Below are 15,342 nucleotides of genomic sequence, written 5' to 3'. Positions count from 1 at the left end.
TATTTTTTTCACAGAATGAATGAATTCTCTAATTAAACTCCACACTGCTATTATTTTGAACACTCCCCTTTCAATGAATGAGTCAATTACTCAGAACAAGCAGCGTGCATGTGATGACAGTTGGGTCTGTTGTTTTTCTATTACACTACTACATCTACAAGTAAATGATTTGCCATGCAGAAATATCACTACTTCTAATAACAGTGGTTCATCAGGTTACTGATGTTGTACTGCTATTTTTTTTTAACACGACTGTAGATAATGGTTGTTGAAGCTGGACAGTTTCAATCTACATTGCTGTGCAGTGCGATTTGGTTGTATTATTTGGAATATGTAGATGGAGATTGTTACAATTATTTGTCTACAAATATGACCTTTATTGTTGGAAGCAGAAGTAAAAAATATTTTTTTAGACGTATTCAATAACTAAGCAGGATTACCTCCTAACACATTCATGTTTGGCCTCATTATAAAGAGACTAAAACCATGAATCATTTCATAATAATATGATGGTGCTTAGCCCTGCTTTCAACAATATAAAGTCAAATAAGGTGCAAATATCCCTCTCAGATGGGATAGTTCTTGCCATACAGGAGTATATCATCTGAAATCACAACAAATATATTTTATATGTACACTCATCGAGCACTTAATTAGGTATTTATTCGATTTATTTTTTAGACTTCTACTGCTGTAGCCTATCCACTTAGAGTTATGGTGTGTTTGTTCAGTGATGCTCTTCTGCATACCACTGTTTTAATGTGTGGTTATTTGCATTACTGTCACCTTTGACCACTCTGGCCATTCTCCTCTGATGTCTCATTAACAAGGCATTTCTGTCTGCAGAATGGCTGCTGACTGGATTTTATTTCGCCCCATTCTTTGCAAACCATTCTGTTTTTTTGCGCTAAACTCTAGAGACTAGTGTGTATGTGTAAAAATCCCTGTCTGCCACCCTGTCTGCCATGGTCACTTAGATCACACTTTTCCCCATTCTGATGGTTGATGTGAACATTAACTGAAGCTCCGGACTCGTATCTACATGATTGTATGCATTGCACTGCTGCCACACAATTGGCTGATAATCGCATGAATATGTAGGTGTAATAAAGTAAAACTGTTCCGAATGAAGTGCTCAGTGAGTGTCGGTTAAGTGAGGGGTTCTAGCACGCATTACCACTTGTTCAGCACTCTGAATACTGAACGTGTCTTAACAAGTACAGTACTGTGCAAAAGTCTTCGGCACCCTAGACTTTATTATATATATGTTTTTTTTTTTTTGTGTGTGTGTTAGTATAAAAGAACACATTTGAGATTTCCAAATATTCATTTTCCAAAAGATTAAATTGTACAGAGACATTTTTGTATTTAATTTTAAAAAGTAACATATTACTGTATGTAATTTACTACGTTTTACATAAAAGCTTGATCAAGGCTGTCTGAGATCGGAAGCAAGGAGCCGCCCAAAGAGCTATGGCAAGTTCTCCAAGATGCTTGGAACAACATCCCTGCTGATTGCCTTAGCCAACGCTGTCCTGCAGTTCTATATCTGAGAAGTAATGCAGATTTAATGCCAAAGGGTGGTCACAAAAAATATTGATTTGATTCAGTTTTTAACTATTCTGCCAAATTACTCAAATGTAATGTTAAATGTATAGTATGTTTATTTAGGGACCTTTCATTGAATTGTTTTTGAATGAATCTTATCTGTACAGAATGTTATAGAGGTGCCTAAGACTATATTGTTTGTACTGTATATTGCTTTTTCAAGATCTAATTTATTTGTAAAGCACATTCAAAAACAACCCACGTTGACCAAAGTGCTGTACAATCAGAGCAGGCAGTAAAATCATAGTTTAAAATCACAATTAAAAATAAAAGGACTAAAAGCAAAAACACCGACATAAGCAGCAATACAAACAGCACACAGGTACAGAATGACAAAACATGGACATAGGCACATATAAAACCCCATCAGGGTCCAATAAGAATAAGAATAAAAGAAAGTTTTAAGCCTGGACTTCAAGGAATTAATGGAGGGGGCAGATCTAATCAAGAGGGGGATGCTTTTCTACAGTCACCCCTGAGCTTAAGCTTAGATCTCAGGACAGCCAGGGGCCCCAAGTTTGACGACCTGAGGGTCCTGGAGGTGGAATAAGGGGTTAAAAGGTCTGAGATTTTGGAGGGGGCCTGCCCATACTGGGCTTTGAAAACAAACAGGAGAACCTTTAAAATCAATTCTGAACCACACTGGAAGCCAGTGGAGAAAGGCCAGAATAGGGCTAATATGGTCTTTCTTCCGGGTACCTGTCAGGAGCCTGGTAGCGGCGTTCTGAACCAGTTGCAGATGGGACAGGGACGACTGACTAATCCCAGTATACAGGGAATTACAATAGTCTAAGCGGGAGGATATGAAGGGTGACTTTCTCAAGATCTTTGAAACTGCTGTAACTGCTGGATTCATTCATTATACTTTATTATACACCAAGATTGTCTTTTAGCACAATCATTTGTGTTACTGAGTAAACTGCATAAGCCTTAAGCAAGGTCAGAACTTACGCTATGGAAGTATTATATTGATTAGATTAATTAGATAAATTGGGAGAACCAATTGCGAGAGATAGCTGTCTCGGTTTGTCTCCTTGCCTCTGTCCCTCCCCCCTTTCGACCTGCCAGCATTCCCGGGCCAGTCAAAGCTGGATCAACAGTTTTGGGGCATGTGTTCGGAGCATCATCGCCTGACGACACAGTGGCCAGAACTTGTTGGCAGGCTTAACGCCATGGACAGTCTGAATCAGAAGGCAATCTACAGCTTGAGGACTGAGTATTTGGATTGTGTAATATCCCCAAATGATGATAGAACTGAGCGTTTGGCCATACAAGGGATACAAGGCAAGATTTCCTTTATTTGTATCGTTTGAAGCAGGCTTGAGGTAAACCAGATGTGGAGACTTGCTTGGGAAAAGCATCACTAAGTCACCAGCTACGACTGAAGAAGTCAGCTCAGTGGCAATACAGATAGAGCTGGAAAACCCCACAGACCAGGAACCAGCCATCCACAGGGACAGCTCTGTGAGCCTGATCACCCCAGTCCTCACTGAAGATGCAGCCTCACCCCCTGTGAACTCTTTCTCCACTTTTTGGATCTGGGGAATATCTTGACACAGAAGTGACATGTTCTGTGGACTTGCCTGCACCAGCCCCCACGGAAAATTCTGTACCAGCCCTCATCACAAAGTCTACACCACTCCCCACTTGGGACAGCTCTGTGGGATTCATCACCCCAGCGCTCACAGATGATGTGACCCCACCCCCTGTGGGCTTGCTTGCATCAGCCCCGACAGATAATGCTGTTTCAGCCACCACAGAGGACCATGGCTGGGTAGCCACAAGCCTCAGGCTCCATGAGAGGGTGTGTTCCAGAGAAAGGCTCGCTCCTTAAGCCTGATGTATACTTCTGTGTTGAATTTACACAGAGCCTACGGCATAGCCTATGCAATTGGACTTTGGTGTTGTGAGCATTTATATTTGTGCGCTTGGGTGTCTGCGTCATACTTGGGCAATTACACTGCCAAAACGCTAGTTTTCACCGGGTATTATATCCCATAATCCTTTGCGATGAACTGTATGATTCTTACTTCTGTTAAATTAATGCCGACTGAAAACAGTGGCGTTCGTAAAGAACTGTAAAAGAGCTTGTCTACAAGTACACAAGCTCGACATTTTGTTTTAGTTATACATTTAAATCAAATTTAATTTAATTTTAATTGCTTAACACACTGAAATAATGTGTGCTAGGCAGCTAAATTGCTTGTAATTACAGATCACGTAATCACTTTACTATCACTCTGACATCTTTCTGCCTTCAAAGTGTGTCTCAATCGCGTGCTGTGAACGCACCTCCGAAGTTGCTAATGAAGCACTGAGGCATCAAGTCAACTGATTTCGGCTTCGGACACAGCAACAGGTGACAGAAACTGATCAATGGCAGAGCAGACGGAGATGCATAATGCTACGCTACCTAGTGGACCAATCACAGTTGTTGTGCTCTGCATTGCTACAACATGTAGTTACATTTCTGGAGAGGTGCATGTCAGGCTACGTCGTAGGGAATGTGGCTACGCATAGGCTACTCATAGGCTATGCCTGCGTAGAACGCAGAAGTATAAATCAGGCTTAACTCAGCACCATCCGGTCAGGGCAAGCATCCATTGGTAGCCTGGCTAAGGTATTTCAGATGGCTGCAGGAACAAGTTTGAAAGGTTGTTTTGTTGGTGGTTCCTTGGCTTTGAGTTCTCCAGCTAATTTACCTTGTTCCTGGCAATGTCTGGCTACTCTCTCTCTTTTCTGGTATTTGCGATTTAATGTCTTGTCGAATGTCTCCTGCTTTGTAAAGTAGTGAGCCTACATTCAAAAGAATGCATTCATTATTCTGTCAGCTTCTTTATTCATTTAATCTTGTCATGCAATATAGAGTTTGTTTTCGCATCTCATGCCCTTCTAACATCAAGTGTCAAGTAAGTAAGGTATAATACCCTATGAATGAGTCAGTTATGAAAAAATAACTGCCCGACTGGGTGCTGTTTTGCTTCAGGCCGTTTACCACCCTGAAGGGCAGTTATTTCCTCATAATTTACTTGTTCATAGAGTATTATCCCACTTATACCACAGCTAACTTGCAAGTAATGTAGCTATGGACAATTTATTTTTAGTTTAGAAACAAATCTATTAATTGAAAGGCAGTGGGAACAGGAGAAGAAATTGTCCCTGTTGCTGAGAAATTCTTCATTCAGCCTATAATTGCCTGATGCAACTAAAAGCCAACTGCATCATCGTTGAAGAAAAGTTCACTAGCTCACCATCGGCGAAAGGAAATATAACGTTAAGCTATCTAATGTTTGCTTGCAAAATAAGGGGAAGCAATTCATAGAAATTTCAGGCTGTATTCCAGACTTTGGTGCCATGCATCTGAATGGAGCCCATCCCATTTTGAACTGAAGCATAGAAAGACCTCAATATTTTGAGTTACACCAACTGAACTAAATCAGTTGTTGTAACCGGTTTAAAAAGTTATAGCGTAATTGAATTTACATTCAAACTCGCCTACGTTTGAACTTTTTATACTGGTGCAACAGGCTCCTGGTGTAAATGACATGTCCCCCCCTTCCCCCCTGTAGTCTCTTCTCCAGAGTGATGAACACAGGCTCCCAGTTTGTGATGGAAGGGGTGAAGAACCTGGTGTTGAAACAGCATGTGAGCACTTTACGCATTTCTAATCCAGTGACTTAGTAATGTTAGTAATTAAGTATCACCTGTCTAACATTTGCAAACCAGCGTGCATTTGTAACTTTAGCCCTTACTTTTGTAAATGCTGCCTGTGTGTCTTACAGAATCTGCCTGTGACTCGCATCCTGGATAACCTGATGGAAATTAAATCCAATCCGGTGAGTACTTATTTTCTAGAAGATGAGCCTAAGACCTGCATTGTGTCATTTTCTATTTTTTCAGCCCTGCTTTGGCTGTATTGAGTGGCCATGTTAATGATGCAGGAATGCGTCCTGTCTGCTGCTCTTGTACAGTTTGCCATAGCAGGGAACAACTGGCCAAAGGAGGGAAGATTGATCCAGGAAATCTATTTACTCATGTTTTTGCTAATTTAAAGTACATCCCAAAATAATAATCATAAATCTAACCCCGAGCGGTAATTAACCGGATCCAAGCTGCATGTGGGAAGTACAGAACTGTTAAAGGGTAATTACACTCATCTAGATCATATTTTAAGACATAGTTAAGACGTGTTTGCCCTCATAATCCTCACATATGTCACCAATTATGTGGTATCGCAGTATAACTGCAAAAAGTAATCAGTCTCATAAAATTGCTATCATTTAAAATATCTGACTAAAAATCTTTGACTGTGGAAATCTTTATTAATAATTAAAATTACCAATATTAAGAGTCAAATATAATAAACAGCCTGAAGGTTGCCAGTTCTTCCAAAGACTTATTTGACTCGGCTCTCGTGTACGTGAGATCAAAACCGACACCAGGTTTAATAAAATAATGTAACAGACATACAAACACAGAACTTAATGCGTTGAGCTAGCGGGGAGGAAGCGAAGGAAAGGTATGAGCTTGTGCGTGTGTGCACGCAACCACATATGTCCCTTGAACAAAGGAAAGGTAACGTACTTTAGCTAGGGTAGGCCTGCGGTTGTGAGAGTTAGCTGCTAGGAAGGAGAGACTGTGTGTAGTTTAACTCTATACATATGCGGAAAAACGGTTTTTATTGATAAAAACAAAGACAAAAAACTGAAACACACAGATTCACAAGTTCAGTTCAGATTAGGCTAAACATTAGGTACACCTGATATACAGTGGTGTGAAAAAGTGTTTGCCCCCTTCCTGATTTCTTCTTTTTTTGCATGTTTGTCACACTTAAATGTTTCAGATCATCAAACAAATTTAAATATTAGTCAAAGACAACACAAGTAAACACAAAATGCAGTTTTGAATGCAGAAATGAAGGTTTTTATTATTAAGGGAGAAAACAAAATCCAAACCTACATGGCCCTGTGTGAAAAAGTGATTGCCCCCTGAACCTAATAACTGGTTGGGCCACCCTTAGCAGCAACAACTGCAATCAAGCGTTTGCGATAACTTGCAATGAGTCTCTTACAGCGCTGTGGAGGAATTTTGGCCCACTCATCTTTGCAGAATTGTTGTAATTCAGCCACATTGGAGGGTTTTCGAGCATGAACCGGCTTTTTAAGGTCATGCCACAGCATCTCAATAGGATTCAGGTCAGGACTTTGACTAGGCCACTCCAAAGTCTTCATTTTGTTTTTCTTCAGCCATTCAGAGGTGTACTTGCTGGTGTGTTTTGGATCATTGTCCTGCTGCAGAACCCAAGTTCGTTTCAGCTTGAGGTCACGAACAGATGGCCAGACATTCTCCTTCAGGATTTTTTGGTAGACAGCAGAATTCATGGTTCCATTTATCACAGCAAGTCTTCCAGGTCCTGAAGCAGCAAAACAGCCCCAGACCATCACACTACCACCACCATATTTTACTGTTGGTATGATGTTATTTTTCTGAAATGCGGTATTTTTTTACACCAGATGTAATGGGACACACACCTTCCAAAAAGTTCAACTTTTGTCTCGTCAGACCACAGAGTATTTTCCCAAAAGTCTTGGGGAACATCAAGATGTTTTCTGGCAAAATTGAGACGAGCCTTAATGTTCTTTTTGCTCAGCAGTGGTTTTCGTCTTGGAACTCTGCCATGCAGGCCATTTTTGCCCAGTCTCTTTCTTATGGTGGAGTCATGAACACTGACCTTAACTGAGGCAAGTGAGGCCTGCAGTTCTTTGGATGTTGTTGTGGGGTCTTTTGTGACCTCTTGGATGAGTTGTCGCTGCGCTCTTGGGGTAATTTTGGTCGGCCGGCCACTCCTGGGAAGGTTCACCACTGTTCCATGTTTTCGCCATTTGTGGATAATGGCTCTCACTGTGGTTCGCTGGAGTCCCAAAGCTTTAGAAATGGCTTTATAACCTTTTTCACTCACAAGTTACTTCCTCTCTCCCTGAATGTATTACTGTGGATAAATATGTTAAATATGTCACATTATTTTAATAAGCATTTTATTTCATCTTACTTTTTATTCCAAAATGTTTTAAATATTGCTGCACCTTCTGATCCTCCGCCCATTCTGAAAAAAACGTTCAGCTCACTCCTTTTACAGGACAAGAGGTAGTAGATGCTCTTAAACAAATAAATTCATTAGTCAGCTGGCCCTGATTATCTTGTATTGAGAGATAGATTGATCAATATAGGTCTATCTATGCAATTAGTCAGCTGGCTTGAAAAATATATTTTTATACCCATCTTAATTTTTATGCTGATGACACAGTATTATGTACCTGTGCAGCTTCAGTTGATAAGGCTTTGGAAGACCTTCAAACTGCTTTTAATGGAATTCAGGATGACTTGTGCAATTTGAAACTGGTTTTGAATGCAGAGTTAATGATCTTTTATAAAACTAGGATTCAGGCGATTCAGAAACGACACATTGTAACCCGACAAAATAAGTAAATAGAACAGGTAAATACATACAAGTACTTAAGATTTAATTTGGACTGTCAACTTTCTTTCACAAGTCATGTAGAAAAACTGAAAATCAAATTGGACACATCACTGTACGTTATATCAGAAAGCTGGACTGCCCTGTCGCTGTCCTTGGTCAGCTCCCACTGTATTTTAAGTGGACTCAAGTGGACAAATACAAATTAATGCATTGAGATCACATGACTTCATTTTGTTTAACTTTCCAAAAGTACGTACGGTCTTTGGTGAAAAAGATTTCAGCCATGCTGATCCCTCCGCAAGAAAAATTACAGTGGACACTGTAATCACTTGTTTTACCTAAATGTTTTTACTTGTTTTAGCCTGTTTGTATATTGTATAATGTTATTTTGTGTCTTGCTGTGTGTAATGCACAATCTGTATTATTTGTTATATTTTAAGCAATTTTGGCCAGGACTCCCGTGTAAAAGAGATGTGAATCTCAATGGGACTATTTCCTGGTAAAATAAAGCTAAAATAAAAAAAGAATTATAAAAAATAAAAAAAATTCTCATGCAGGTTGAAGATAGCCCCCCCCCCCCCCCGCTGCCAGTTATAATTTAAAGCCAGCTTCCCACTGAAAGCATGTTCACCCTGCTTCAGGCTGTTTTACACTTATTTTACTCGAGCACCAATAGCTGCAGATGTTTTCAAAAGCCTAGTCATTAATTATTGCATTATTTTGTCTTGGTGTAAAGTGTGGCATTTGCAGTATAGGTGGTGGTGATGGCTATCACTGGGTGGGTTATGGTGGGCCAGTCTGACCGAAAAGACCACAGCCATTTTTCATTCCTGAACCATCCCTCCCAGAACGTGATTGGTTAGAGAATACTTCATGCAAACTAGATGGACTATTCTTCCCACCCCAGAACACAAAATTGTGTACAAGGCAGTGCCAGGCTGAAACAGTGAGTGCAATTACTCTTTTAGCTATAAAGACACATATCTGATGAATGGTAAGCATTTTCAGTCTCTCTCCCAAAATTTTAGATGGTTTTCCCTAGCTTAGAGGTCACATACATACGAGTGTCATCATGATCAGCCATTGCTGGGCCTGTCACATGCTCAGTAAAAGCAAATTGGCTGATGGTGGGCATATTTTCTCATATACAGTACTGTGCAAAAATTTTAGGCAGGTGTGAAAAAATGCTGTCATAAGAATGCTTTCAAAAAGAATGTCACAAGAATGCTTTCAAAAATAGAAATGTTAATAGTTTATTTTATCAATTAACAAAAAGCATGAACAGAAGAAGTGAATGAACAGAAGAAAAAAATCTAAATCCAATCAATATATGGTGTGACCACCCTTTGCCTTCGAAACAGCATCAATTCTTCTAAGTGTACTTGCACACAGTTTTTGAAGGAACTCAGCAGGTAGGTTATTCCAAACCTCTAGCCACAGATCTTCTGTGGATTTAGGCAGCCTCAAATGCTTCTGTCTCTGTTCATGTAATCCCAGACAGACTTGATGATGTTTAGATCAGGGCTCTGAAGTTACACAATACTCTACATTTAAATCTAAAGACAAGGGTCAACTACCTTGAACAAAAAAGTAAGAGACATGGACGGTCACAAAAGAAAAGAAGGAAACACAGTGCCAAACCCCAGCGTGTGTCTCCCAAAACACTCCAGACCAGAAGGCAGATGAATCCTTTTTTTAATTGACAGAGCAGCTGTAAAGCATAATCCAAGACTCAGCAGCTGTAGGTGTTTCGGTGTAAAAGCCACCAAGTCAAATAAGGCCTGCATTTTATATGCCTGAAAAAAAAGGGGGTGGGGGGGACCTTGACCTCAGAGGGGCACAGCTGGAAACTGGAAGGTGTGGGAGGGGCAGAACTGCTGAAACTGGCAATCTATGTATTAGTCTGCATATGTTGTTAAAATAGCTTCATGATTTTCAGTCTCTTTCTAAGGAGACCAAACATGAATATTCTAAGAGGTACACAAGCTTAGTTATTGTATACCTCTACCTTCTGTTTCTAACAATAGAGTTCATACTTGTAGACAAATAATTGTTAAATACAGTCACTTGCAACCTGCACCTTCAAGAAACATATGTGTTCCATGTGACAAAGCCAAATTGCACCATGTTGGTTTCCGCTCAAAGTAGGAATTGCTTCTAAAAATGGAGATTTCAACCGTCAGGATTCAACAACCGTTATCTGTGTACTTTGAGATTTTTAACCAATGATTTCAGTTAGATGTCTTCTTAAAATCAAAAGGTCTTTGTTCCTTTCAGCAAGTCGATTGTTGGGCAGCAGGGTGGGGGGATCGACAGCATTCCAGATTATTAACAGAGCAGGCTACTTCAGTCATGTTGACAATGCAAGTTTGTATCATCTGATAGCAGATGATGCAATCAAAACAGCGAAAACAGCAACATCCACACTGTCCATGTAGATTTAGCAAGAATGAAAACCTCAATGGCAACATCATGCCACCTGGCCTCGCCGACTCAATTACAATTTTCACATTTTCCCAAAAATACAACCCCTGGCAAACTTTATGGAATCGGCACATTTAGAGGATGTTCATCCAGATTTATTACTTTATAGCATATAAATCACAGATCTGACACAACAATTTTTGTTTAACATTACATTACAGGCATTTGGCAGACACTCTTATCCAGAGCGACGTACAGTTGATTAGACTAAGCAGGAGAACAATCCTCCCCTGGAGCAATGCAGGGTTAAGGGCCTTGTTCAAGGGCCCAACGGCTTTGCAGATCTTATTCTGGCTACACTGGGATTAGAACCACTGACCTTGCGTTGGTTCGGTTCCCAGTCATGTACCTTAACCACTACGCTACAGGCCACCTTGTCACCCAGCTACATGTACCTGCACAAACACAGGGTAAGCAAAACCACCCAATAGGACCTTAAAATATAAAAATAAAAAACAAAATCAAATAAGACTTTACAGCCACAACAGCTGAACATTCTTGGTGGCTTGGTGAAACAGTGCTCAAATTAATTAAATGCATTTATTTTAACTAATAGGATATATTTTTCTAGATCAAGTTGAGGAAATAAATATGGAATCATCAACAAAAAAATCATCACAATTAGTACTTTGTTCTCCTGGCTTTTATGATGGCCTGAATTATTTGAGGCATGGACGGCACTAATGAAAAACAATATTCAAGCTGGTTCCAACTTTCTCAAATAGCGGTTGACAGATCAGCTTTGCAGGATGGAGCCTTGTCACGGACCTTTTTTCTTTTTTTTTTTCTTTTTTTCTTTGTGTGTTTCATTGGAACAGCACCACACAAAAGTTCCAGCATCATCGCCTTGGCCAATGCAGATTTGTGATTCCTCACTGAATATCACTTTCATCCAATCATCCACACTCCATGATTTCTTCTCTTTAGTCCCACTACAACCTTGTTTTCTTCTGTTTAGGTGTTAGTGCTGGTTTTCATTCGGCTTTTCTGTATGTATATCCCATTTCATTCAGCCGATTTCTTTCTGTCACAATTATTGACTTTCCGCCATTTGTTTTTAATTTGTTTTGTTGTGCATTTTCTATTTTCAAGCTGTTGTTTATTTGCTATGAAGTAAAAAAGCTGGATGAACATCCTCTAAGTGTGCTAATTCCATAATTTTTGCCAGGGGTTGAAAAAGAAAGATGATGGCTGAAAGGTGTCTGGAAGGGATGCTTTACAGGGTCTGAAGAAGATGGGTCTTCGGTCTGCATCAGAAGGTGGGCAGGGTCTCTGCTGATGTGACCACAGTGGGAACGTCATTGTCACGTTTTCAAGCCAGTATAGCAGCCCGAAATTCTTCCTTATAATTCTTATATTGGGGAACGGGACAAAGGGAGATGTTTATTTATATTGGTATGCAGAAGAGCATCTCAACGCATCATAACTCTAAATGGATAGGCTACAGCAGTAGAAGTCTAAAAAATAAGTCTAAAATACCTAATGAAGTGCTCACTGAGTGTGTCGTCTGATACGCAATAATATAAAATAAAAATATTTTGATTCATTACAAAATGGGAGCCAGGCATCAATAAATGCATGTTGACTTGGCCAGTTTTAGTTCAACATCTATAAAGGGCTTAAAGTTCTCAGGCACGGTGCTAACGGTATTTGGCCGTGTTTTCCACAAAATAATATTCTCACAAAAAAAAAAAAAAACACAACAACCATTCCCCAAACAAGTTAAGATAACACATAACTTTGATACTTCCCCCCCCCTAAAATTACAGTCTATACAGGAGGAATTTCATTCTTAATATATCAATATGATTACATCCCTTCTTTCGTAACATGTAACAAGGCCTTAAAACATAAATATTATTTTGTCGGTTCAAAATAACACCGTTTGTGGCGCTATAGTATGTAGTCAAATACTCAATATTGAAATGCCCATAAGGTCATGCACCTCATTCATTCAACCTTTTTTTTTGTTTTTACAAGAGAGAACACAGCTATGAAGTTCTGACATACATATTTTGTCACTTTACTTTTCTCAGATTTCATATTCCAACACATACTAGTACTCGGTACTCAGTACTAGTACTAACAACTACAGCAGGAACATATGACAACACTGCATCAAACATACATGCATACAAACACGTCACAACCAAATGAATAGAGGAAAAATCCATAAAAACACATACCATTTACTACACCATGTCAACACTACATTTTCACAACTTGCAAGTTTTACACTAAACATCAGCTCATCTTCTGAATAATGTGCTAACACATGTACTGTACTTTCACATTTCAGACACAATCACATTGAACACTTGCACAGAAACCAGTCAGACTGGTCCCCAGGTTCATGGCATGGCCCAGCAGGTCTGTTGGAACATCTCAGACTGCTATTGCCGAGTGTCATGCTGCTTGGACCCCGGGGTTTAACACCCCTGGTCTGAACGATACCTAATGAAGTGCTCACTGAGTGTATATTTTGTGTTGTGTGAGTTGTTGTTTTAGTCTAGAACCAGCTGCTGATAGGACAAACATAAACCAATGAATATGAATCCTCTCAGTGTCTTTAAATTACAGAACAGAGCCACGATACACATTTCATTTGTATCCTTGCCTGAAAAATCAGGGGAAAATTCCTTGATACTTTGATTTGCTGCGCATTGGGGTGAGAGCTCCATCTTCTGCTCTGCTTTCCTCTCTTTGCAAGCCTCAGCTTTGATACTGGGCTGAAATATCATGCTTGCAGGTCGCATGGTTCTGCTTTGGCCTGCTAGGAAATGAAGTGGGAATGCATTGAACACAAACTCCACAGCTTTGCTTGGTTCCAACTGGAACATGGAGAAGGGAGCCCGACAGATGGAAGGAATGTAGTAGCAGTTTGCAGGAGACCTCCTGCAGTGCGAGTAGTAATTGGCTCCCTGATGATGCCCCATTCTGTTTGTGCCACAAGGGGTAGGATTAGAGGACAATGAGCAGGCCCAGAGATCCAGTTACTGACTGAAAATGCACTCCCCAACAAAAAATGTTGACTTGGACATAACTGATGTTATCATTTTCTCAGCTTCTGGAATTACTGCCTGTTGCACAATGCGGTGCTTGTTCTGCTGGAGGTGGGTGGGTTGACCGAACTGAGCCCCCCTCCACAGCGCAGTGCCTTCACCTCCAGGGGTAATATAGAGAATACCAGGTGTAACGGGTCATGTTCGGGGTCTGTAACTGAGCCTTTGCTATGTGCAGTGTAAGTGATAACACAAAAAATATCATTGGTATACTCATTGTTTACTGATCCCACTCGTAAATTTTGGGGGACAGTTACTCTGGGGTGTCTGTGTGGGGTGGAGAGGTGAGCTTGTGACCTCGCATTTCAGGAAACGGTATTTAGGGTATATCTAGTTAAACTAACAATTTCTAGCTAAACCACTAACAGTGTATTAATTGTGCTGTGGATGAAGGTAGGCTATAGCTATGTTCTTTTCACTGATAAATTAACTCAGAAACAGCAGTGTCTCCACTTGTGTCCAATTACTCCAAGTCTGAGATCTCTATCTAGGTCTTTGAAGCTAGCTAATGTCATTAGGCTACCTGCCTCATGCAAATAATGGAATTCCAATAAAGCAGGGTTTGTTTTAATTATTACATTATATCATAATTAAAATGATATACAGTGGGCTCAAGAATTATTGGCACCCCTCACCAGCAATGCACAAACAAGGCTTTAAAAAAAAAAAGAATAATATCATTATAGAGAAAGCTAATACACCAACATGTGCCAAATACTGTACTTTATTAATATTTCAATGGAAACAACCAAAATCATAACAATGATTTAATAAAAAATAAATTTCAACAAAATCAAGGTTTCAGAATTATTGGCACCCTTCACCTAGTACTTCGTGCAACCACCTCTCGCAAGGATAACAGCATGGAGTCACTTCCTGTAATTTTTGACAAGATTAAGGAACACATTTGGAGGGATTTTGGACCATTCCTCTTTGCATATCCTTTCAAGATCCTTCACGTTCTTGGGTTTGTGCTTATCAACTGACCTCTTCAACTCAGCCCACAGGTTTTCGATTGGATTGAGGTCTGGTGACTGAGATGGCCATTGCAGAACGTTGATTTTGTTTTGATCTTGAGGTGTGTTTTGGGTCATTGTCTTGTTGGAAAGTCCACCTACGACCAAGTCCCAGACTTCTGGCAGAGGGAACCAGATTTTCAGCCAAAATTGCCTGATACTTGCTGGAATTCATTATGCCATCAATCCTAACCAGTGCCCCTGGACCTCTGGAATTAAAATAGCCCCAAAACATGACTGACCCACCACCATATTTCACTGTGGGTATGAGGTGCTTCTCCTTGTATGCATCTCTGTTCCTACGCCAAACATACCGATGCTGTATCTGACCAAAACGTTCAATTTTGGTCTCAGCTGACCAGAGAACCTTGTTCCAGTCATAATGTAAATGACGTTTGGCAAACTCCAAGCGCTTTCTTCTGTGTCTTGTGGTCAGAAAAGGCTTTCTTCTGGCAACCCTTCCAATGAGGCTGTGGTTATGGAGGTGGTGTCTGATGGTGCTTTTTGAAACCGACTTCTACATGATAATCTTAAAGGAGCACTGTCACACTTGTTTCAATTGAGATTACTTGGATTAAATTCTGTATGTTAGCCTTTTGAAAATCACTATCAGTATAGCTTTTTCCTAAATATCTGGCAACTTTTAAGGGCATATTTATTTGTCTTGGTAACGGGCACTGAAACGGGCAGAGAG

The 15,342-nt window shown here is 40.1% G+C and overlaps 1 protein-coding gene across 2 annotated transcripts in view; it reads left to right on the top strand.

Moving 5' to 3' along the window:
- scfd1 (sec1 family domain containing 1) overlaps positions 1-15,342 on the top strand; it is a 105,484-nt gene that overhangs the window by 67,863 nt on the left and 22,279 nt on the right. For both annotated transcript variants that reach the window (XM_061240232.1, XM_061240242.1), the window contains exons 19-20: positions 5,178-5,253; positions 5,391-5,444. In XM_061240232.1, the coding sequence (XP_061096216.1) occupies positions 5,178-5,253; positions 5,391-5,444 (130 nt within the window). The remainder of the gene's footprint in view (positions 1-5,177; positions 5,254-5,390; positions 5,445-15,342) is intronic.

The sequence above is a fragment of the Conger conger genome, chromosome 1 (genome assembly GCF_963514075.1).
Source record: "Conger conger chromosome 1, fConCon1.1, whole genome shotgun sequence".
Taxonomy (NCBI): Eukaryota; Metazoa; Chordata; class Actinopteri; order Anguilliformes; family Congridae; genus Conger; species Conger conger.
This window is presented reverse-complemented; position numbering and strand designations above follow the sequence as displayed.